At 39.5% G+C, this 26,465-nt stretch overlaps 1 protein-coding gene across 1 annotated transcript; it reads right to left on the reverse strand.

The window, feature by feature from the left end:
- Positions 1–2,483: 2,483 nt before the first annotated feature.
- LOC122715813 (homeobox protein orthopedia) lies at positions 2,484–25,680 on the reverse strand. The gene is made up of 6 exons (XM_043938286.1): positions 25,463–25,680; positions 20,349–20,489; positions 19,847–20,028; positions 7,800–7,980; positions 7,072–7,251; positions 2,484–4,092 (listed from the first exon to the last, which is right to left on the reverse strand). Exons 1-6 carry the CDS (start codon positions 25,506–25,508, stop codon positions 3,764–3,766), a joined length of 1,059 nt encoding a protein of 352 aa, XP_043794221.1. The 5' UTR covers positions 25,509–25,680; the 3' UTR covers positions 2,484–3,763.
- Positions 25,681–26,465: the final 785 nt, after the last annotated feature.

A 26,465-nucleotide genomic window follows, 5' to 3' on the forward strand; every position in this document is an offset into this window, starting at 1 on the left:
ATAACAACACTTATAATATTTCTTAATATAATTATTTTTTTATTTTTTTTTTATATGAAAGATTTATTAATATTTTGTTTTAAATTTTTGAAATTAATTAATATTTATAAATATTCAGTTGTTCAAATGTGTTCGATAAAAACAATATTTTTCTAGTACCTGAAATTGCATTTAATATTTTTAAATGTATTAATATTTACATAATACTCATATATAAGGTGTCTGATAATAGGATAGGAATATAAGTGGATAAGAGATGATTTTATATATAAAAATGAGTCGAAAAGAAAGAATGAAATTTTTTTCGTTTTTAGTTTCATTTTTTAGTTTTATTTTAAAATAAATTATATTTAAGAGCTTTTCAAATACAAGAATTTGACTATTATAAAAATTAATTAATTGAAAATGAAAAAATATAACATTATTCTGTATATAAAAGCAAAAAATATATAAATAAAAATAATAATAAATAAATAAAAATAATAGAATAAATTTTTTTTTTAAATATTGTTTTTTGAAAAAATCAAATTTTAAAATTTATCATGCGTGTACATCTTAATTTTTTTAATAATAAAGATTTTAAGCAAAGAAAAAATATTTATTCTTTTTTGGACTTATTTTTATATGAAAAAATATCTCTTGCTAGATTCATCTTTGATTATACTAATTTTGGATATTGTGCATAACATTATATTCTATCTTTTCTATTTAATTCTAAATATTAAATTATTTTTTTATTTTAATCTATATTTTTTTGACTATTGTATTGTATCAATATTTTTATATATAATTACAACAAATATAATATATGTATTCATGAATATAGAAATGTATATATTTTCAAATAAAAATATGATGTTTATACTTTTGAGAGTATTCCAGTACAAATTTTTTGATTGTTAGTCAAAATTCGTTCAACAAAATTATTAAAAATATATAAAAACGTTGATTTTTTGATAATGATTTATTTTACACACTTAGTTGTCTTCTATACACAACTATACAACGATAAAAATTAAAATTTTTCTATTTATCACTAATTAAGGTCATTGACGATTAATGATTTGTGTTAAAGATGCATAAGATCAGTCCATTTTTTTGCGACATATTCTATCAAATATATTTCATTGCTTGTAAAACGTACGAGCCGAGAAAAAAAGAAAAATAATGTTCACGCGAAATGTGTAATTGATTATGATATTGCAAAATATTACGCAAGTGTTTCAATTGTTAGCAAGCATAACACTTTGGATTCGTGAAATTATTTTATTTCCACACACGCAACTGATAAATAAATATTATATCTTTCGCATATTCAACGAAAGACATAATGTAATTTCGCTAGATAATTTGAAAATATAATGTTATATGTAAGTGTTTAATCTTACTTAAATATGTATAAAAATGTGCAAGTCAGTAACGTGTAGAAAATATTTCTAAAAAAAAAAAAAAAAAAGAAAAAAAAAATCAGGACAAGAAGAAAATGAAAGAATCGCTTAGGATCAATTCGAATATAAGTTACTTCATCCCGAACACAAATCGTACCAGCAGGATGAAATTTCGAAAAAACATCGTCGTCTTGTTATACTATTTTTTTTGTACATTAAAAATCGTATACGTTTCGTAGTAATACACTGACAATTGCATATCGTTCATTTCATATTTATCACTAACTTTTACCTAAGTCTACCATAAATTCGTAACTAGAATAATCGACATTCGTTATCGCTCGCGATCACTATTATGGTACTGTTTATTATTTTTTTTGCAATATCATATACATGGCTTGTCGCTGTTGAAAAAAAAAAAAAATGGAACAGCGGGCCTAAAATATCACAATGTCCAAGTATACTCGCGTATGTAAATGGGATATCGTGTTCGCTTACAATATTCAATTATTATTAATATTAGACGTATATTCTATTTACAAAATCTTATGTTCTGGTGTACAACAACAAAACAATTTATATTTTTGTAGCATTCTAGAAGATTATTCGGGAAATGCAATATGTGTTAAGTGCCAACTTGCATTTTAATTACTCAAAGTATTGTTCCTCTCATGCAAGATTCAACATTACACACACATATTGGTCATTTTAAAGCAAGTGAAAATTCCTTGTTCAATACACTTGTCTTCTCTCGAGCATTTACTTATATTTTGACATCTCAGAAATCAAACCAGTCTGCGTTCGAAGTATAAAACCGAACCGAAGAATGGTTAACTTCATTTCTTTTTGCGATTTAACTTATACATATATAATTTGTCATTTTTTCATTATTAAAGTTTAAAGCTATCGGGTTCTCTTTCTTATTTCTCTTAAAATAAGATCAAGTTCAAGTAAATTAAATTTTCAGAAAATTATTTTTGCTTTGGTTTTTGAAAATATGTAAAGGAAATCATAAACAAATCGAAATAAATTTTTTTGAAAAAGTTGAATCAGTGATAATATTAATTTTAATAGTAATAATTATAATCGATCATAGTTGTTACATTAATTTTTTTACTATATTTACAATGCCATACATAATATTATAATAACTTGTCGTATACTTTTTCGTTACACCGAGCAGCGGTGCCAGAATTTATTGATTCCTTTGAAAAAACATAAAATGCAAAATAATATTTCTGAATTCTAAAACGAACTCTCTTTTTTAGATAATTTATTTAGATTTCGACTAAATATTTGCGAGTAATTCGTGAAAAAATTAACGAAATAAACGCGCAGTAAGCGGTTATAAAATATCGATAAAATTAAACATTCGGTTCAATTGTAAGAACGATGGTGAATTATCGGTGTATACATTTTAAATTTGGAATCAGTCATGTTACAAATGCATGGAACGTAGCAAATCGTTCGACCAATATCCATGATAAAGTTAATATATGTATATTATGAAGTAACCACTTTTTTTTTTTTTCAGCGTTGCACAACTTCAACGTGACACGAATCCTCTTGAAGAACTCACTAATGCATTTTTAATTAACGAAGCCTTCTCCTTTTATTATTCTCTCACTTTTATCATTCACGTTTTTAAGGATTTTCTCAATGTTTCTTGATTAATTCATATAATTTAACGACTCATTGTTTTCATTACCCGAATATCACGATTACACGTATCGTTGGCAGAAGAAAGGGACATCAGCGTGACTTATTATCACTGGTGAAACCGATAAAAATTCTATAAAGTCACTCTCCTATCCGTGATTGTAAATTGACCAGCCAAAGCAATGATGAAAACCAATGTTGAGACTGCACGTCTTTTTGTTATCACTATAGAAAATAATCGAAATTCGTTGTTGTCGCAGCTTATTTTATCTTCTTTATTTATTTTCTATCAGTGATGAATTTTTCACACGTCTCTGTTGCTCTATAATACTTCTAATTCATTTCGATACGTTCAATATATCCAGTAACAACAAAATCTATCGTTAAACTTTTTCTTCTTTAACCATACACGTAGCTCGAGAATGTAAATAACGTAACAACTCGATGGTATCGATGGACAGAATCCCTTGCCACGAATATTCGTTCAATCATTGAAATCGCTGAAAATTAAAATTGTACATATGTCGTGGCAAATCTCTGTTGGTGACAATCACGAGTTAGAGAGAAATATCGTAGAACAACGTGTCCTTTCTTCTCTCGTTATTTCCGACCCGCTACCCTGCATGTTGACCGCTCGGTACCATCCACGAAGGGAATCCTTGAAACATTTCCCCGATAGGATTTATCGTAGAATTAAGAGCGAAACTCGCTGGGCCTCAGTAAACGGAATTGTACTCCATGTCCTGGGCATATTGGGGAGGTCCTGCGGGTGGTGGCGGTGGCTGTGGACTGTATTGCTGCGATGCATCCGAGGCGCGACGCCTGAGCGCCGCGATGCTGTGCGCGCCTCTCCAATCCGACGCCTCGGTCGCGTTCACATCGGCAGCCACGCAGGAAACACCACCTCCACCGCCTCCGCTCCCGGAAGTCGTCCCAGGCGAGCCCTGCCCGCAGTTCAAGGCCGATCCTAGACCACCACCCTGACCACCGCCCACGCTGGACCCCCCTGGAGGCGAGCCTCGGGACGCAGACACGTGTACACCCCCTGAAAGTTAGAGTATACACATATGTATAAAGATTGCTTCTCTTTTTTCACCCTTTTTTTCGATTGCATGCAAATAAGTTTATCACGTATCATAAGGAAATAAGAGGAGAAACGAACGTCGTTAAGCTTCGCGTATAGATTATTCGATTATATCCAGTCGCGCGTCGAATAGTCTGTTTAAAATTTGTTATTATTACACGGACCAAGTAGCGAAACACAGGCAATTTACAGGTATGATAACGCAGGTGCGCGAGAGAACGTTTCCTTCCCTTCCAAGGAGAGATATTAATACGGTAGGTTCACAAAGTGCGTGGGGTGCGCTACTGGGTGTCGTAAAGTCGTTTCCGCCTTTCCTCGATGGTGGCGGGCTTGCCGGGGGGACAACGGGGAAAAGGGATCCTTTTATGGCTGTATTGCGGTGGAAGTACAAGTTTGCGAAGGACTATCCATCCTTTTCAGCGATGAAGAATAAAATAGCTAATGGCATCGAAGGACGTGATTTCTACAACGTCTCTTTATCATCTCGAATGTCGACAATTCGACAACGAATGGAATAATGAAACATCTTTGTTTCGTAAAAGTTTGAAACAACGTGTCGTGAGTTATTCTGTCAATCTTTCCCATTATTGAAAAGTTCTTTAACTCGTTCTTCTTCGTTATCTCGGGAAACAAACAAAAAAAAAAAAAAAAAAAAAAAAAGAAATGATTTAAAAAGCAAATCTTGTTCGTGGAAATGGCTCGTTGTTACATCCTCAGAAATAACTCGGGGGGTCGCGCGTGACTCGAAAATCGGGCATTTTCGGCCACGTTAATTCACACCTCATAGACGTTCTTTCGTCCACTGGCTGGTAGACGAGAATAAACAAAATAGAGCTCCGTAATCGACTTGAAAACCGGCAAACTTCGACCACGCTACCGTTCGATGCTAATCATCATCGAAAACCAAAAAAATAAGACGTTTCTCTAAAAGGTGTTTGCCCTAGGCATTACCGACAAGTAAAAGCGGATAACTGACTGCGGCCAACTTCGAACTACAATATTGGCATCCACCTTAAACCGAGATCACACGAATCACACGGACGATGAATTACGCCTGTGGAACGGCATTTTTTTCTTTTTTTTTTCCTCTCCTTTCGGTTGACGCTACCTGCCCCGCGGCGATAATACGTGATAATTGACACCTTGTACGTGTTACGTATGTACACAGGTACGTGTTCGCGTTTCATACACGCTCACGTAAATGCGTACAATTGTGAAATTATGTTACGTCCAATGGCAATTTCGTCACACGATTTAACGCCCCTTATCTTTCCAATTTCAAGAATTTCATCGATCCGATAAGGGTATGCCTCCTCAGTTTGAAGAGTCTAGCGTCGAGAGTAAATATAGAATAAACTGTTAAATTGATTATTGGATAGAAAAAAAACGATATTGCAAGTGCACTACGCGAAATGAAATAGACGAGATTTCTTTTGAAAACTTTATAAAATATCCGATTTTAAACTTTTTTTCATCGACTTCTCTTTCGAATCCATTTATATAACATTACTGCCTTTTACTATTACAAATAGTACTTTTCAATTGTTATTCGATATCGCTGAAGAAGTAATTTATGAATAAGCGGATTATAGAAATAGAAAAATTTTCTCTGCAGAGAAACTATCGAAAAAAAGTCTGCGTTGAAAAAATTAATCTTAAGAGTTGTTGACCTCAGGGAATAACGATCCAGTTATATCAGTCGGGATTAATCCATTTATACGTGTCAATATACATTTGGTACGACGACTACATTCGATATGATACGTTTAAGTATGAATTATTGATCGAATTATAAAAGCGGATAATTGAAAAAGACGGTGTATAGTAGAATTTCTTCAACGAATTACGAATCATTTCCAATAAACATTTCTCATAACAATTTCCCTTTAGAATTTTTAGAATATTCCCCTTAACGAACTCTGAGATCACAAGAAATCATCCTTTATGCGCATTTTTTTAAAAAAACCTTCTTCTTTCTCTTCCAGTCACTACGCATCACATTCTGGTGGAAAACGAGAGGAGGAGACTGGTCGAATCGTTGGACTCGTCTTTTCCATTTCTTCGGATCGTTCGCGCCTATGTTCTCTTAAAACCTTTCGACCGTATCATTCGTATATTCGAAGAGAAAGACCGAACTCGTACGACGGGCAGGATTTCGTGAGACAAAGAATTTCACACACGTCTCGTCTTGTGAAGGTACAAGGTCTTTGGATAAGCTGAAGCGTAACTCAACCAAGACAGGTTGCATCGGGATGTTATGGTAAACATACAGCGAAAGATCTCGCACCTAGGTGCGAGACCAGGCTCGAAGTTTGCCTGCGTAAACAGACGAGAGGACGGAGTTTATGTTTCTGTCTCAAATTCCTTACATGCAGGCGCATAACCCCTTGGAGCGATAATGCACCGTAACGTTTAACGACTTCGTCAAAGAGGTACCGGGTTCTGTCCGATACTGTTTGCACATCGTCTTTTTTAGAGGGCCACGGTCCAAAAGTTTGGCAAGACGATTATCGGCCCGCCTATAAGCGTCTGCGTTTGTCCGCCACGTTAACGTTTCGCCTCTTTTTCGGAGATAGAAAATATTCCTCTCCTAAAAGAACGGTTTGCGGATCGAAGCCAGACTAAATCACGTTTTAAAGACTAACGCATAAAACTTTATTATCCCTGGAATACTCAACGGCCTCATAGGATCACGAGTTGTAAAACGTTGAGTCGTTATTTAAAGTTGCTTAAACACCGTGATCCCTTCTTTTGATTCTTGAAATAATATCGTGTGAATATATCGTTTTTACTTTACGTTTTTAATTTCTAATAACAAGATAATAACGCAACACCTCGAGTTAGATAAAATTATACGAGAAGCTTGTAAACTCGATTTCAAAGAATTCCTCGTTGGCTTGAGGATTAAGTTGCGTTAATCCATGTATAAGATTAACTTACCAAGGGAATTCAGTCCATAACTGGCTTGATAGACGGCTTGCGACGGACTGCTGATCGGGAGTCCAGAATTACCAAGACCCAAGCTCGAGCCGAGGCTCCCCGTACTTTGCTGACCAAGTTGTCCTAAACTTTGGCCAAAACCACTCATTCCCATTCCTCCTTGTCCCAGTTGTCCAAGACCTGTGAAACAACCGGATTTAATTAGACATCCGCTCAGATTCGAGACTCGTATCTGTAAAGGATGACGAGAGATTTTGTCGATCGAGAGAAAGAACGCGAGATAGAAAAGAAATATGACATGGCGGATGCCTGTAAAACCAATACGGGCAATTCAATCCGTTCGAAACAATGGACACGCGAGATTAAATTAGAAGTGGAATACTATCGAGACTTCGTCTACTGTCCGATTATTCAAGACACCGTATTCTCCCCCGCGTGTGAAACCGCGCGTGTAAAAACGAAAAATGAAACGCTGATAATAAGATTATGCGTATTCGAGATGACACGACGAATCGAACGTAATTAATGTAAAAGCGGGCAATTTGTCGCCCGTAGATTTAATAATCGACTCGCGATCCATTCTTTTTTTCGCAAGATTTTACCATAAAAACGAACAGAAAATGAACGCGGATGATTCGATCGATCTTAATTGTAAATTTAAACAGACATAACGTTGATCATTCCCTCACGTTTACCAAGATATAATTATAAAATTATCTTTTACTAACCTGTTCCCATTGTCCATCTTTCAGGAGGTCCGCTAAACATACCAGCACCACAGAGATCAGAGCTCATCGGTCCAAACGGGGGTAAGCCGTGCGATGGCAGCAACGGACCCGGTGGGGAACGAAAAACTGGGCCGCACTTCTTCCGTTTTTTCCACTTTGCTCGACGATTTTGAAACCACACCTGGAATCATGCGCATTGAAATTAAAATTAATTCAACGAGTTGAAATTACAACTGCATCATCGATCGTAAGTTACAAGCAAGTACTCTTAAAAAACTCTATTCATTTCATACGTACGTAACTCTAATGCAATAAGCTATTCGCGCGAATCACGAAAATCGTCGAAGATCCAATTCGAGCGAATATCGAAACCTCTCTTCTCCCTCGTTCACAGTTACGAAACTAGCTCCTTCCTCGAACGAGCGACACGGCATCGAATCACGGCATTCTCCTCTTCCCGCAGCCGATTCTTTCACGGCCGGCCGAAAGCAAATTCGGCGCAAGACGTTAAGATGTCCCTGGGCGTTACGACAATATCTTCGACCCCACGGCGAGTAGCTATTAGCCGACGTTATGAGCTGTTGATTCTGGCCACGTAGTGGCCCCCTAAGCTGGCGGGGTCCCGGGGACTTGATTTATTGATATCGCATGCAAAGCCCACCCCTGTACCACTCTCCGATATACCCTCGTCCTACATCCCCACCAGCCACCCCTCCTCCCCACGGTTCCACGGACTACAGTCCCTTTCCTGGCACGGTAAAGCGCGCTACAGCCATCTCATATGTGGCCATAAATTAGTACTTTAGCATTAGAGCGCGCTTGCGCCTCCGATGCACACGTAGCAACGCGTTACCTGCGGGAGCAACCGAGACTGCTCTCGGCGGGAACAGAGAACGAAACAGTCGGCCAACCCGACGGGGTGGAGACACCCTCTGCTAACATGTAGGGATTATACGAATCTAATTGGATATATGGGATTTACACGCTCCAGGGTACTCCAGGTATTGCCAGAAAGCGATCGCCGGATTTCTCCAACGAAGCCGGTTTATCGCCAAGTTTTAGGCGAGGAAGGAAAAGTGGTAAGGTGTCGCGCGGATCCGACACATGGGTTCGCGCCAACTTTGGAAGAAGTTGGTTATTATTTGGGATGATAATAACCGAGCGGCAGCAGCGACGCGCGCTATCTGTGTGCACTTTGAAACAATACGAAGACGAAGTGCAGGCTTCGAATTACCCCGAAAGGATCCGAATGCGCGTCGGAGTTTATGGAAACATTTTCGATAGAATGTTACTTGCTTTTTTTCTTTATTCGCATTTATCGTAATATTCTTCGATCGATGGGATACGTATTATTCTCGAAATATCTTGCTTCATTTGACGAAGCTTAGGAACATCTGGCACGTCTGTTGCAACTCAAGGATGAACGCTCGTGACGAGAGAATAGCATTAGAGCTGGATGGGTGTTAAGTGCATTGGGATCGAATCGGTGTCTATAGATCACCCATTGGCGCAGCGTTTCACGATAATACTATCCATCTAAATCTCACACATGGTAATTGTCGTAACGTAGCACGAGAAGACGGCCGGAATCCTTTGAAAACCGAGGAAAGATTTCGTTCCCCCTCCGCCTCTGAACGAGTCTAACGCGGAGAATATGCAAAATCTCTTCCCCCTTTGCGCGTCGATCCCTTTTCGTCGTCGTCGCTTCGGTTTCTTGCCGGTATCCGTGGGTGTGGTTGCGCCGATTTCACGCTACAGCTACACCGCCGACCACGACTAAAAGCCCGTGGATAATTTGCCGTTACACGCCACGCGAGCATCGACGATACAAACTACGAAAGCAGGGAAAAAGCACAAGGGACTGTGCGTCGTATACATCGCGCATTATCACCCTAGCCCCCTACAGCCCCTTGCCCTCCCCTTACGCATGGCTGATGCATCCCGCATATACGCGCGCCAGAACTTCCGTTAATTAACGCAGGTGAATGCTAATGACTCCTGTTACGAAATAACTGTACGCGAAACGAGAGCTTTCGTCGACTATATTGGACGCTCAACACCGGACGATCACCGAGATGTTTCAATACGACGTTCAAATCGATCCAACTTTTCCATCGTTATTCCATCCTGTCATCTGGATTGCGACATCTCGTCGTAGTTTTCCACGTACGAAACACACTGTTACGAAACGTCGTCCTTTTGGAAGTGACCAACTATAATATATGATTCTTCGGATTTTTTGGACATGGATAATTACGATGATTACCACGATACTTTATCTTATTATTTAGGGAATACAGGCGATCGAACGACATCTTTTGCTTCAATTTTATTCAATCACGAAATCACTATTGTACCATTGTTAATAATCATCATCATCGTTCTACGTTTACGTTACGCAAAGCGCAACCACATCGGTTTCGATGATCACCGATATCTATGAAATTGTGTTAATTATACATATATCATGATACGAAACGCGCTATGACAGGAATGAAACTATCGTTCTCTATGATGACACGCGGACAAAGGTGGTTAGCGCGAATGGTTCACGTACTAATTGCATACCTAGTATGATAGATCAGCGATCATTAAATTCACGTGTCTTAAAAATCACACGCTATTAATGGACGTCAAATTGATTGTATCACAGTTCTACGTGCTGTACCTAATATAATCGTGGAATAGCTATCGTTCTAACCGTATCAAAAATCTCAAGATAACGAAAAAAAAAATATGAACGTGTGTAGAAATATTAACAAAAATTAAAATCGAACGATCGATTGTTGAAACGCATGGAGAGAGCGACGAATGGCAAAGGGTCTGCTTCCGACAAGGTAACTGGATGGATCGAATCGTAGAACACACCTTTCGATGACTAAGGTTTACAAGCTTCACTCATATCTTTCGTGAGCATAATGCCTCAGTTCGAGACGGGACGGTGGGCCAATTAAGAACATTGCTTTTTAAAAATTGATCAATCACCGCATCACCGTTGCGGAGGCGCGTGCGCTACGCCAGCTGTTCACAAGGAAACACCTGGAATCACGTCGAGGTTAGAAAATGAACGTAAACGCTTTCTAATAACCAGCATCGATTGCTGATGATGGCCGAGATCGAACGAACGATTGAAAAGATTCGATCAAAATCATCGTACACGTTTCAGCATTCAGAGACAATTTCCATTACGTATTTTTCTTTCGTTTCGAATTTTTCGAATATACGAAAGTGGGTTGAAGAAACGAGCATCGAAATTCGTTACGATATTCCTATATGTTGTTAATTATGCTTTTTATCCACGGACATTTACCTTTTCCCTATCCGACAGTCCGGCCGCCTACCAAGTTGACAGAGGAATTTGCATAAACGATTACCCTTGTTTGGGATTCATCGTGTAGACTGTGCGAATTCACGAGCGAAGCGAAAAGTTGGTTGGAGAAGTCGACCCTCGTAAATTGAATCTTTATTGATACAAATATGATATCGTCATCGGATAAAAAGGAATATTTTAATTAAAGATCTTTAAACGTTGGAAAGCGGGATTTCTTTTCTTCCTTTTTTTTTTGAATTTCTTCGACTCACGATCGCGAATAGCTTAGTTTAACCCGAGGAAAGAGTTTTCGAGGTCTCAGGGGGGTTCCAAAGGTGGCAAGGAGCAAGGTTCGGCCGGCCGGGAGTCAGGGGTGAGCTGAGGTTAGGGTGAGGTTTAAGAGGTGGAAGAGGCGGCGAGACCTCGTAAAGGGGGTTTCAACGGACGCTGATATAAATTGAGCTTGCCATCAAGGCAAGCGGCGGGATCTGCCCAAGACTCTAAGATATATAGAAGTAGCTTTCAGCACGCCATTGAAGAATAGTTCGACTCGCTTCGCGGAAAAATGCTTGGAATCGCCTCGAAGCGAGATAACGTTTTTCTTTCGAGACTTATTGAGACGATCCGTCCGAGGGATAAACCGATTTCACGGATGAAAACTTAATTTATCATTCGTCGTGCGTCCTCTCGTACGTTTCGTGATGAATCTTTTCCATTCGATCGCGATAAGAATTGTATCACGAATTTTCCGACTCCGTGTCGCGTGCGGCAAGTAGAAACGGATAACCAGTGGTCAGACGGTACGAACAGATCTTTAAGAACAAAATCATTTTAAGTTTGCCATCTAAGTTTTCCTCTAGATCAGTTGAAAATCAATGGAAAATTAATTAGAAATCGAGACGCAGCTGTTAAAACGAAATAACAATTGATTATTGAAAATGTTTTTGTATTCTCTATATTTATTATAGAGAAGTATGTCAGGAAGTTTGAATATTCGTTATAGGTATATGATATTCTTGTTTCGAGATTTCAACTTAATTAAAAATTGTAATATATCTTCACGAAGGTAATATTGAATTTCGATTTCAATCAATATCGAATTTATTATTTAATATTACATACGATTTGTTTATTTCGTCGATATTTACGGCCCCGTTGTTAATCCTTCCCGATTAATTTTCAAAGAGAGAGAAAATATAATATTCTTTGAGCCGACGAGGAAAGAAAGAAACGTAGCTCGGTAGCGTGAGTGACTAATATTTAATGAAAATAAATACTACATAAGTTGGCGCGATGCGAGCCTGATTGATGACGGTGGTCGGGCTTTTCTGTCCGAGGGTGGCAAGACGCATTACCCGGACCGCCTACTGTTTCACGTTGCGTTATGCCGTCAGGAGGGACATTTTCGTTGGGCCATTAGTGGGTCGTCGTGATCTAACGTCACGCGAAATTAAAATTCAAGGATCGTTCTCGAAAAAAAAAGGAGTATCGAACGAAAAGACGTCGATCTTTTTTTTTTTTTTTTTTTTTCTTTTAACACAAAATTCTCTTGAAATCAGTTTCAAGATATTGGCAGTACGGTTAAAGTAAAGAGATGCACATTCTTCCTCGTAGTGCGGGCAACCTCATAAAGATCGTGGAACTACCGATAAAGTGCATACTTGCGGGTCTCGCATGCACGGTGAACCGTAAACTTGATCCATTTATACTTTATTATTATTTCGCGGATGCAATATAGTCGGCTTAGGATGCCTGTCGTGAAATTAGCCCGTATTGCTCGTGAAACTGGATTTATCTTTTGAAGTAAGCGCGATCGTAAGAATCTCCGTATAGAGGTTACACGTGTGTTTAATTTCCGTATTCGTCTGTTCGATATAAATATATAATAAAATTTCGTTTCGTTTCGAAATTTCAAAATATTTACAAACGTACGTATTTACGTTCGCTTATTATCTTAAACGTATAATATCTTAAACGTATTATCGAACGAATGTAAACTTAGAGCGAGTCGTATCGAATTTAGTAATGGTTCGTCCTCCGTGGTAGAAAGTCCAACGCGAAAATCGCTCGAGATTCGGAGGGGTGGCGATCGGTTTCACCCCAGCGTGTCGTGTATTTTCGTGGGTGTGAAATTATTCAGGGCCGGTAGACGTCATAACAAAATGGGCGTTAGATGATTCTCCCCAGGGTCATCGCGGCGACATAGTTTATCCATTGAGAACCCCAATTCTCCTCCATATCTAGTCACCGCGTGTGTACACGGGGATGCTTTTCTCTCCTCGTGCTTTCGTACGTTGTTCGGTTCGCGGTGGTGTGCGTTTTTCGCGTGTGTGTATGCGTGCGGTACCACCGGCGTGATATTTTTTGGTCGACGACACGTAAGAGCTAATATCGCGGTCTATGCATATTTATACGGCATTAAAAATCACCCCTCCCTTAAAATGCATAGGCTGTTGCATACCAGACGCGCTGAATCTTCGCCGAGCCGCGTAGCTTGAAATGTTGGGAGTTGATATTAGACGGTATTCTCGTTCCTCTTTGAACTTTTACCATTTCATTTGCACAAAATATCTTGCTTAAATATATTTGAACGGTTTTTCTATATTCCTTATTTCCTATATTCTATTTCTTATGTTATATTACGATACGATTACCACGTTTTACGTAATAAAGATTCTGCATCTTGGTTGATATCGCGAAGATTTTCCTACGTGAATCGTGAATCTAAGCGGAAGGTTATAATTTTTTAAAAAAATTCGACTACGATGTATATTTTTTAACTGTATCCCCGTATAATATGTATATTTGTATAATATGTATATATATATATACATATGTATACAAAGATGTTGGAACCGAGAGCAGAAAATATTTCACGCTTAACATTAGTCTAATGTTAGACTAATGTCTGTTGTCCCCGTGTATTCTTATTCGACGTTGATTTATTTTCGCGGGCACGTCTAGCCGCCGCATCGGCGGGCCATATTCGATATTCGTTCGATGACGTTCATACGTTACAGACGGGCGAGAAACAATGTGGCAGTGATTTAACACGGGACAGAACCGTGATCGAGAGTGATTCGCGTTGCGGCGAAACTTGACGCGCGCGTGTTCGATGCGCCATCGTAAAACACTCGATTGCCGCGTACACGTGTCTGGTTATACGGTGGACGCATCCACGTAAATGATCAGTGATAGTTTACGGGAGGAAATTTTGCAGATGGAAATTGCATATCGATCATAGCCGGCTTTCGATACTCGATTCAATGCCCGACAATGCGAGGTCATAATTCCATATTGGCTTTTTTCGCGATTTTTTTTTTTTTTTTCCCCCGGCAATCCTTTTTTTTCTTTCTCCAACACGTGTCAAGCGAAATTAATCGAATGTAGTGATTGAAAATTCTCATTCGTCGAGATGGATTTTCTGCTCGAGCATCGTTAATAGGAATAGTTTCGTTAATAATCGAATCGAAGAAGAAAGTTCAATCTCATCGCGAAGCGAGCAGCTTTTCAATTCTTGCGGGGTGTATATACGCTGAAACTATTTCCCATTTCTCAGGACAAGACAATAACGAACTGCATTTACCCCCGGTGCCGTCACTTGTTTGTCCCAAAGGATGGTCGAATGACACCGCCATTCGTCCACCTCCCGTGGGATACTTTGAAAGCAATACCCAACATCCGCCACCGCGGACCATCTCTCAGAGCGGCATATGTGACTTTTAGCGAAAGCACACATAGATTCAAACTTCGATCATTCCCCAAAATGAATGAGAGCTCAACGAAGCTCCGCTGGAATAATTCTCTCGTATTCCACGATATTCGCTTTTCCACGATGATCGAACGAATTAATACAAACAAATTAATACAAATTATTCGCAATTAAGAGAATATCTATAAGAGAGAAAAATTCTTAGAAAATTGAAACGCTTGGAAAGTTTGCTCGAATAAGAGATTTCTAAGAGCGGAAGAATCAATCAAAGCAAGAAATCTTCTCTAGGATCTCGTAACGCAATCTCGTAACGTTATCACTGTTCGTAAATCGTAAAAAATCGTGGCTCTCTGGTCCATAAACTCGAGCGTCGTTTCCTTTTCATTCGAGATTGCATCGATCCCATCGGTGAAGACGTTTAAATACGACGTTCTCGAAAGACTCGCGCGACGAAAAGAAGAGAAAGTTGCGGACCGCGAGAAAGGGCTGAAAAAACCGAGCGACCGAGGGTTGTTTCGACAGCGCCCTATCTCGTTCCCCTTTTTCTTTTCCTTTCCTTTTTTCCTTTTTTCCTCTTCGCCGCGTACGAAGCTTTCGTACGGATCGGCGGCCATCGACGGAAGATCGTGCCCCCATAAAATTTCCGAGCAGTAGTAATCGAAAGGACCCTTCAGCCTAGGAACGAGCAGTTACCTGAGGCAGTTAAGTTAAATGCCTGTTAGCAGACGTTAACTGCTCGCCGCTATGGGTTCTATTCCGTGGACGATTGCAATTTTAATCGCCTCTTCATTATGATTAAATTTAAATCGGCTATGTGCAGGTCTAATAAAGCTCGTTCCGCGGCGGCCGCTCTGGAAACAGAAAATGTCTCCTGGGCGGATTAAAATACGCGTAATTAAAACCGTAAAGCGCCAATACGTGTCCCCGAAAATAGACTGTCGGCTTCGCGATAAATGTCCGGCTGAAAAAAGCTTTTTGTCTGAATGTGGGCATACGTGCGCGCGCGCGCGTGTACACACGATCACGCCATGTGGTGGACATACGTTCGTCGGTGGAACGGCGGATGATTGAGCTTTATTTGAACCATCGAGATCGGTTAATTAATATTCTAGATATGATTGACGGTAAGGAACGAAGCGTTTGTGCACACCTTTCTAAAATTGGGCATCGAAACGTGAGCCCTATCACGCGAAAATGCACGCGCGCGCGCGAGAGAGAGTGTACAAAAAAAAAAAGAGAGCCATTGACCCCTGGTCGCGAATCAGGGGAGGTTTCGAGAAGGGATGAAAAAAAAAAGCCCTTGGACGTTCCCGGTGGATGGTATTTTTTTTCGCGCATCCACGAGCACCGCGAAATTATTTATGGCCGTCGAATCGGCGTTTTGCCACGAATAATTTTCGAATATCGTCCAACTTTTGTTGGCGATGCGACATTTTTTTTTCTTTTTTTCCTTTTTTTTTTTTTTTTTTTTTTTTTTTTTTTGCTACACGGATCGCACACGCTAACGACCGACAATTTTATTATTTCGAATAATACTTGGAGAGAGAGAGAGTGATAAATTGGCCGCGACGACGGTAATTGACGAAGAACGAAAGGGCGAAATGAATAAAGAAATAGCCATTTTCTTTTCCATCCTTCGTGTCCCTTTTGTTTTCCATCCCACGTTACGTTTTCACGTGGAAAATGTAACATGTTGGTAGAGCGTCGGTGTTATGGAACGTTGCGTGAGAAGAAGAGCAAACGTACGAAAGGAAAATAAAATGAGCGCGTGAATGGAAAAAAAATAAAATATGCGCGAGTAAGTAAGGATAAATAAAGAGGTTATTTATATTTTATTCGAAATGATAAAAATTGGTCTAATATGAAATTCATTATATCCATTACTACTAATTAAACCGAGTGAAAGGCCAGTGGAAGGGCGCTGTGAATTTTTTAACGATAAAGTTAGCGGGTTTTTGATTATTTTATTTCGGCTGATTGAGGTGAGGATTTTCATACGAGCCTGCCCCACCTTCATTAAATATCCGATTACCGCGATAAAAATTGCACGCCGATATTGTATCTGAGACGCGGGGCGGCCGCGTCTGATCATGGTCACGAGTTAAACGAGTACTACAATTGAAAACGTTATTACATTAAAGTGTAATTGAATGCCTCGCGCGCATAATTCCGGATTGGGTACGTGATGCCGCATCGAAGTAATTGTTGATTGTAAAGCAGTTCCGACGTTATCGTGCAAGCAATATAATAGTTGTTAATTAACAGCAATTAGAGACGGAGCGGCAATTACATCTCTTTTCAAGTAGTAATAAATTACAACAGATCGATAAATCGTAATATTTCATTACACTATTTCAAGTATTTTGTTGGTAATTAGAAATGCTTCCCGCGGCACTCTTCTCCGCTATCATCGCATTAAAATTGGCCGTTGGTTAATTTTTAGCTTGCGTACAACAACCGTTCTCCTGATCCGTTCCGCGTGGCCACGCAGCTACCTTCGCACCACCCCCGGACTCTTTTCGTCCGATTAAAAAGTCTCGATTGTTCGCGCGGAAAATTCTACAAAACTTTATATAAGCGTAGTTTCTTTCTAGTATTCTTTTGCCGATCTTGGTATCGCCAATTTAAAACATAATTTAATAGGTCTTCGCGTTCCTCGAATTTCGCGCGAATTGTTTAATTTATTATCGTTCTTCTTTCTTTCTTTCTTTCTTTCTTTTTATAGTTTTCGTAACTAATAAAACATTCTTTCGTTTTAACGAAATGGAATTCTTGCATTCCATTCAATTTTTGATTCAATTCAAATTGCAAAATATTTTCGTTTGTTCCCAATCGAGTTTATGAGATTATACAATTTTCCTTTTTCTTTTTTTCTTTTCTTAATCATTAATTGTAATTGAAACATTTCCATTAATCTTTCCAATAAATATTTAAAAATATAGAATATAGCAATACTAGTTATACCATCTTTTCGTAACATTTAAGCTCAACGATTCGTCGAAAAAGTTTGTCATTTCAATATCGCGACAGAGATTTAACTAAAATTCGTTTTAATAAAGCCGAGAATAGAATGAGCGAGCGGTGCAAGGCATCTCGCGATGCACAGGGTGCACAGGAGCCACGTGTGCACGCGGTACCGTCCGATACATGGACGGGGATGGCCCAGCCCTCGTAAAAACGTTGAGCTGCGGGTCGGCCATGGCGAGTCAAGAAATCTTTGATAGCGACGCTCGATAGTATAGCGACGCTGGGCGCCGGCGCCTTTCCCTAGCAGCCCCATTGGTGCCTGAGGCCCTCTCCACACGAGAGCCCGCCGCCAGGTTTCCTTGGAAACGCTTCGTTCGCTCTGATGTCTACCCTCGCCCACGGAAAACCTCTTTCAATTAGGCGCCCAGCCACCCCGAGCACCGACCATTCCAACTCTCTCTCTCTCTTCCTCTCTCTCTTCCTCTCTCTTTCTTCCTCTCATTCCGTCTCTCTTCGTCCTTTTCCCGTTCGTCCACGATACTTTTCCAAGTCTCGTATATATACCCCGCTTCTCGAAGAGAGGTCTCGCGACGGGCTCTCGTTCGCATCGACGAACGTTCCTCCTCCCCTCCCTGCTTCGTTTAGTGATTTCCTTCGTTCTTTAATAATTATGCTCGATGTTCGAGGATGGAAGACGAACGTTACGCTTGAAAGCGTCGTAACGTTTCTCGAGCGAAGGGATGACGAGGAATATATATATATATATATAAGGAAGACGTATATAGAGAAGCGAAGAAGCGAAAGAAATTGCACGCGATCGAGGGGGATGAACGGTTGACGGGAGGAGAGAAAAATGAGGGAAAACGAAAGTAAGGTAAAAGTCGGTTTGCGAATTTGAAAGAGCGAGCCGATGGTATATATTTGGAGCAGGTCGATCAGGTTGTCACAGAAGAGCGAAGATTAACGTAATGGCGGAGGGACGAATTTTTCTCATAACTGTCCACGTGTGTATGAAGAATATAGGGAATCCAATGGAAACGCGGCGTCCACGTGTGTGTCGACACGGGAGAAGAAGACGAGCGAAAACTGCTTGATATGCAGCGCGATGCCCGGCTTGACTGACGCTTCCGAGTTGCGAATAAAATTTTCATGAATTTCTATTAGCTTCGTTTTTCTAGACGTGCCCCGGAGACTTAAAAAAGCTTGATGGCGGAGGGGAAGAAAGAGCGCGGGTTTGGCCAACAATTCCAATATCAATTTTATCAATTTCCGTTTTTCCAAACGATGCGCCGAATTTTCTTTCGTTCTTTGATAGCGAACGAAGTGAAATTTCCACGAAACGCTTCTTCTCTTCTAGCGTTTCATTCAATTTTTCAGGCTTACTATTAATTTTATATCGCGTTTAAGAATCGATAATTTTCACAAAATAGGATATATATTTAAATAATATTATTAAATATATTATTAAATATATAATATTATTAAATATTTCTGAGATATGTTAATGTTACTACGAATTGGTTGGGGGATATTCGAAAATATTGATATTGAAAATTCGAAAGATGGGATGTGTCGCGGTTGTTTCCGTGATCTTTGAATTTTGACGTACGAACACGGGTAAGGGAAAGTTTCCAGAAAGTTTTGCGGTTGGCCCAGAGCAAGTCGGAGCCCACCAAAATTCGAGACCCCGTAGGGTGAAGGCTTAACGCTACTCCAAGTTTCACTTTAATCCGAAAAGCCGCGGTAGGCCGGCGAAATTGATTTCGAGACACTAGCGGTACCACACCTAGTTATGCCTATTAAACGTGACTCTTGTTGTCCAAACAGCGATACGGACTTAAGCAAACGGTATTTCTGGTTTGAAACATCGCGTGGAATTGTTCTAGCAAGAGAATTTCATCCCGTTTAATTCATTATTGTGACAAATTATGTCAGAATTGTCAAAGAGAATTTAATCAAAGATGAAATTCATTCAATTCGAAACACATTGCGCATCACAGTGAAGGCTTGTCAAGGCTAAGAGACGCAAGGATTATTGGAACGAGAAGTAGGACTTACTTGGACTCGACTTTCCGTGAGGCCGATTTTCACAGCTATCTCCTCTCTGAGGAAGATGTCCGGATAATGGGTCCGATTGAAACACCTTTCGAGCTCGTTCAGCTGGGCCGGTGTGAACCTCGTTCGGTGCCGTTTCTGCTTGGCAGGCTTGTCATCGCCTTGCCCGATCGCTGCCGCGTTCCCTACAACAACAGATTTGCTTCTCAATAACAGATAATAAAACAAGATAAACGATTCGAAAACGAACGAATTCGACGATTAAGACAACTAATAATTAATTATTTTAAATTTACAATCCTTGTCACCAAATTTCCCAACTTTCTTATTTAATCTTTTACAAGATCTCTTACGCGATGATTCCGATGCACCTTTCCGACGCACGCGCGAAAGAGCGAAATTTAGAAATTTATTCTACAGCGAAACGGTATCATCGGGTCTAAGGCAAAGGCGAGCCTCGATAGTGAAAAAGTATAAGTACGTTGGAACACGGTAAAACGCTTACCCGTGCCAGGCATGGTCATGATTAATTCCTGATGTAGCGTGAGGCCACCGCCGGCAGACAATCCGGTGCCCAAATTCACTCCCAGCACGCCGTCCAACTTCTCGTGCCTCTTCAGGTCCTGTGCATGAAGATCCTTCGCTCCTGCGAACGCGAAACGCGAAAAAAAAAAACGAGTCATTACAGTTTTCTGTTAGCCCCGCGCCCGCCACCGGCCCCTCCTCCTCCTTCTCCTCCTCCTTCTCCTCCTCGCGCTCACTCCCTTTTCTGCTCTATGTAGTTTAAATTTGTATAGGAGCAGAAGCTGAGTGGCCGATGGTGAGGGGAGCACGGACCACTTAGCACGAAGGTGCGAGAATCGTCACCGGCCTCCGGCTTCTAGGCGAGCAAACACACGCACACGCGCGCACACACGCACACGGGTTCCGTGCACGCACGAACACGTGTTGGCGCGCGCGCGCGCAGCCAGTCACGGCTACGTGGTCGTAGAAAATTTCTAGAATGCGTAGGAGGAGGAACGGCCGCGACGGGGAACACGATGGATGATCGCGCGGCCATCGTTGCGCTTTGTCAAATTTGCTTACGTAATCGACTAAACTAGTTTCCTACCAGTTCCTCCAACCGCAAGATCTAGGGATTTTTTTCGAAACGGAGGATTCGAAGAAACCGAACCGGAAGTCGAGGATTCGTCAAGCGGATCGAATTCGAATTCGGACGAGATACGAGGATGATGAATATTGGGAAATTAAGAGAGAATTTTAAAAATCAACCACGCGTTCAACGATGAATAAGTGGGAAAATTAAATTAGAAAATTACGTAATGCAATGTATATGCAAATATTTTTTGGTGGAATGATCAGGATCGTCCAATCGGTATATTTCTCTCGATATCTCGGAGACCGTTAATCGTCGGATCGTACATCACAAGCGTTATGAAGTCACACCCGTTTAGAACGAAACGATAATATAGTAACCAAGGAATTTTATTGGTTTCATAAACATGGTGACCGGTCCCGGCAGTTTTGCATCGATATTTTATAATCCGGTCTGCTAATAGTGATTCATTCCGTGAGTCTGGATCCGCGCGTACCTATCCAAAATGCTTAATGCAACCGCACATGCATAATAACGTTAATAGTCTGGAATTTGAACGACGTCGAAAGCACTGCGAAAATAGTTGGAAAATTTCGACGCGGCATATTTCCGCTAGAAATCGAACATCGTCGCCGCTTTTTGCTAAGTTATGCAAACGCCTGGCTGAAAATCCAATCGTTTTCGTCGCACCGATATTCGCTACATCGTGCACACGTTAATATAATTTGTAGCTATACCCGATGAATATATCGACTGTCGCCAGCTCCACCATGAATCGTCCGCGATAATTTTGGAAGTTTCTTCTGCCCCATCGCGGGCATTATTCATGATACCGCCGAAATTCTGTCTCCATTACTCTTTTGTTCCCGTTTTTTTGTCAAACTATTTTCGACCGACGAGACTCTCCAATATTCCTCCAAAAGGAGGGGGAGGGGAAAGAAGAAGAAATGACAAGACTATCGAAAATCCGATAACGATTCGAAAATTAGATCTCGTCCGAAAAATCGCATCGTGGATGAATGTGAAATAATAGACGAATAAATCAGGGAATAAGAAGTTGATCCACGATTAATGGAATCGAAAAGATCATAAAGCACCTGAGAGGGAGAGAGAGAGAGAGATATCTTTTCGATGTCGAACAGTGCGGTTACTTGGACGAAAGGACTGCTTGGCGACGACCACCAACGTGCAAACAACCGTTTACTCAATGGAAACTTGGTATGAATGAACTTTATGACTGGTCTTTATTTTCGTTTTACTTTTATGGCCGTTGATGATTTTATTTCGATTTTACCGGGCAAGACCCGGTATTTATGAGCAAGCCTGCCTCGCCCGTCTAAAATTCGGTAGGCTCCTTTGATCTCTTCATCGTGGTTTTTTTTGTTTCTGCGAAAAGAGAGGCGAAGAGAGGAAGAGAGACGACAGAGAAAGAGAGAAAGAGAGAGAGAGAGAGAGGGGTAAAAAGAACGGGAGAAAGAGAGAACGCCGATACTGGATTCTTCCATGAATTTTCCAACAATTTTTGTCACGCAGTTGCGAAGCTTCCACTAAAAAAGAGCGCGTTGAATTGAATTGTCACTATGTGATCCGCGCCATGACCCGTGTAATTTAATTCGTCTCGATCAAGATCAATTTAAATTGGTGAAAAAAAAAAAAAAAAAAAAAGCGTATTTTATATAAAGAACGGCACAGTATGTATCGCAAAAGTCGGAAACTGTTCGTCCTTTGACATGTAGTATCATAAACGCGAGTTTCGATCCTTTTAAATTTAAAAGGGTATTAAAACGAGAAACAAAGATGGACAAATAAATATTAAATTAATACGAGAGCTAGCAAATTCAATTCGCTTAATTGCTCGCCGTGTTTTGATAAAAATTGGCAAACAAGGTATGATTAGTGCGAACGCACCGCTCGAGGATTAGTGCTACTAACCTTTTGTTTGCTTCGCAACCGTTTGCCTCTCATTAACGCCAAGAATCATTGTTTAATCCTATCAAACCTGTTCGGATTATCGGATTATTTAATCGAATTAAAAGGATTGTCCTTAAGACGACGAATCCACTTATTTTCTTTTTATATTTCGCTCTTTCCCCCCCCTCTCTCTTATTTCTTCTTTTATTGGCAAAAAGGCGTTGAACTCGGTATCGCGTTGTTGACAAGGATGGTCGACATCTCTATATACGTATCGATGATCTTTTAAAAAATTCGTGATCGATAGTAATCGGATTGCAAACGTCTGATTAATAAATTCATAATTCGTATTATCGAATTCCGGAAACGGGTCGACAGACATATACGTTCAAAGGTCAAGAGTCGTATACAGGTGCATTGTCTCAATGCTTTGATATTGTATCAAATTATTGTCAAATTAAATTAAGGATTTTAATAAAGTTAGAATCGTCACTTTTCCTTCGTCGCAAATTAATTCGCAAAATTATATATATATCGAAACCGTGTTCGTGATCTTCAAGAAGGAATGTAAGAAAAATATTTTTGCAAGTTGTAACGAGATTGTTAAGAGGGATCGATGTTTGCATTGGAAAAAAAAAAAAAAAGTCAAAGAATAAATTCTGGATGAAAGAGAATTGTGCATAGCGACAAAAATCGACGGTTAATTGTTCTTTAATTGAACTGACACGTCGCGCTTTTGCTCGGTTTCTACTACTAGTCCCAACTCTAAATCGTTCCTTAACTTCTCGCCTAATGTAATCAGCGTTGAAGTAATTAAGGTCATCAAACTCGAGAAGCGGTTTCCTTGGGCGGGAACAAGCGTCCGCCACGTGTTATCGGGCCAAAGTTTTTCTTTTTATCGTTCGACCAACTTTTCCTTTCTATTTTGCTTGCGTGACTTTTGACAAGGAAAACTGAGCGCGACATAAAATTTCCGAGATGATTCCATTGATGGGGATGAATGGGAATGGCTTTCTATTTTGGAAATATTTCCTATATGTCTTTAGATTTGTTTTTTTTAAATTTCGAAGGTTTTTATAAAAAAAAATATACCTATAGACATTGACTGATGTTGAAACGATTGAATACGAAATGGAATATCGAAGAGTGTTTTTCACTTATATTTTAGAACGATATTGATTTTTTTTTATTTTATTTGTATTTTAGAATTTTTATTTTATATTTAAGAAATTTGTGTCTGAATAGAATTGTTTGAATGTATCACGTAATTTCTATTTATTTTATTTTTAAATAAAATAAAATAAATAGAAAAAAATTTGTAGCGATTAATCAATTATTAATCAATTATTTATTGTTTTTAAAATATTCGAATAAGAATAAATTTTATAAGATCAAAATAAATGCGTAGTAGGCAAATATACAAGTAAAGAAACATGTCCGACGGACAGAGTTTTGTCGAGCGTACCATGAAATTTCGAGATAAAAAAATGAAATGAATACGTTATCGTCCATAAAGTTTATAAGTATTTTATAGTCTATCGCGAAAGAAAGTAACGAATAAAATATAATTCAAAAGTATAATTGCTTAACTGTGAAAACAATTGCGCGTTTCAGGATACTCGCTATCAGAAACAGAGAAATGTTTATTTTTTAACAGATTTTTAGTTAGTATCATATGAATAGTTCTTTCATAATTAACAACCTTTTAAACGTAAATGACCATATTAACTTTGACATTTTCATGTTTTCAACTAATTTTACTCTTTAAATATTAATAAAAAATAATTTTTATGCAAGAAAAAAATAACAGACAGTTATAAAACTTTAATATCAACGATTTCTTAACATGAAATGTGTAATATTTTTTAAAAGTGTTATTTTTATAAAAGAATATTTTATAAATTATATTGAAATTTTTGTGAACGAGTTACAACTCAGTAAACAATAGAAATTAAATTATTACAATAATAAAGAAAAGACACAAAAATTCATTATTTGCCACAAAACTCTAAAATACTTTAATAACCGCTTAACGTTTTAATAAAATAAAGATACTATATATACTTTAACGATATTCAGTTAATTTTAAATATTAGAATAAATATTCAAATTTTAAATATTCAAATAAAATAAAAAAAAAAATCATTTTTTCGTATCAACGATATCTACGTTCAGTGAGTGAAAAGAATTTGCCAATAAACCTACGATTCTCCATTTTTTATAATAAAATTTAAACGCAATCCTACGATTAATCACTACAAAAAAGAATACAAAAACCAAAATATCATGATACCTTTACCCAAGAGCCAAAAATATGAAAAGATTACCAAGTCATTTACCGGTAACAACCGCTTGCACAGCACAAAAAAACGTTCTTCTCCACTTTTCACAAAATCAACCAACCACAGAATAAACGAGCAACAAAATTAATCGCAACAAACCTTCCAAACATCATCCAAAGGGCCATCGTGGAAAATTGTGAAACATCACGAACCCCCTACAACCACCCTCGAAGACGCCACGTAAAATCCCTTCAAAATATTTTGACAAATAAAACACACGGGATCCATCGAGGAGCCAAAAGATTGTCGCACCTTCTCCTCCTTACTTACCGGAAATACCGTGTACCGAACCGCCGGCGGAGATGTTGTTGAGCATGCCGTTCCCGGGGAATGCAACCCCCGACACAGATAGTACGCGGTTACCAAAAATCCGCGTGTCACCGCGAGCCACCCTCGTAACTTTTTCCGTTACCGTGTATCCCACAAAAGGTATTATATTGCGAGTTTGTCGTGAATACAGCGCGACAAGCAGCGATACAACCGACAAGATTTGCTCGAGGAACGGCCCGTGCCCCAGCAAGGCAAACAGCGGACTGCCTAGCTGCCATATCCGAGCTCCCCCACCGCCGAGGACAGCCGCGAATGTCTCTCTCTCTGTCGCGCGAAACACCCTCTTGCGCGCCTCTTCTTCTCCCCCATTGCACGCGCCAGCCCGTTCTCACTCCCGCGCCTGGCTTGTGGGCGTGATATTAAATCGCTCCCGTGCTTCAGACTCGCCGCCGCCGCCAGGAACGTAGCTAGCTGAAACGGAAACCTGGAAACGATACCTTTGGACGAGCAGCGAGTTCACGATTCACCGAGTTTTTTTTCCCCTCTTTTTCCCGACGAGGAACGAGGAAGATGTTTGGAAAAGTGAATTTTAGAAGAGAAGGGGTGGATTTGTGACGAAGATGGGGATAATAATGATTGTCTATACATGATTATCGTATCGATAGGATTGGGAATATGTGATTGTGATCAGAAGAAATTTCTTTGATAAATCGGTTACCTAAAAATATATATTGAGAAGAAAGTTGAATAATAATAGCATCGTCGAAGCAACGCTCTTGTCGCAGAATCGTCCTTTTCTTTTTGTAAAGTAAAAAATCGGTCGACGAGTTAGTGAAGCGAATCTATAATAAAATCGGCGCACTTCCGGTAGCACTTTACGGGAAATGGCACGCGAGAACCGGAGAACCGATAGACACAGATTGGCAGGGCGAAAAGCAGAAGGAAGAAAATAGAAGCAAGAAAGGATAAAAGAATGTCCGAGAAGAAGAGGAAGAAGACGAGG

Source organism: Apis laboriosa, unplaced genomic scaffold (genome assembly GCF_014066325.1).
Source record: "Apis laboriosa isolate Shangri-la unplaced genomic scaffold, ASM1406632v1 scaffold40_cov151, whole genome shotgun sequence".
In the NCBI taxonomy this organism is placed as follows: Eukaryota; Metazoa; Arthropoda; class Insecta; order Hymenoptera; family Apidae; genus Apis; species Apis laboriosa.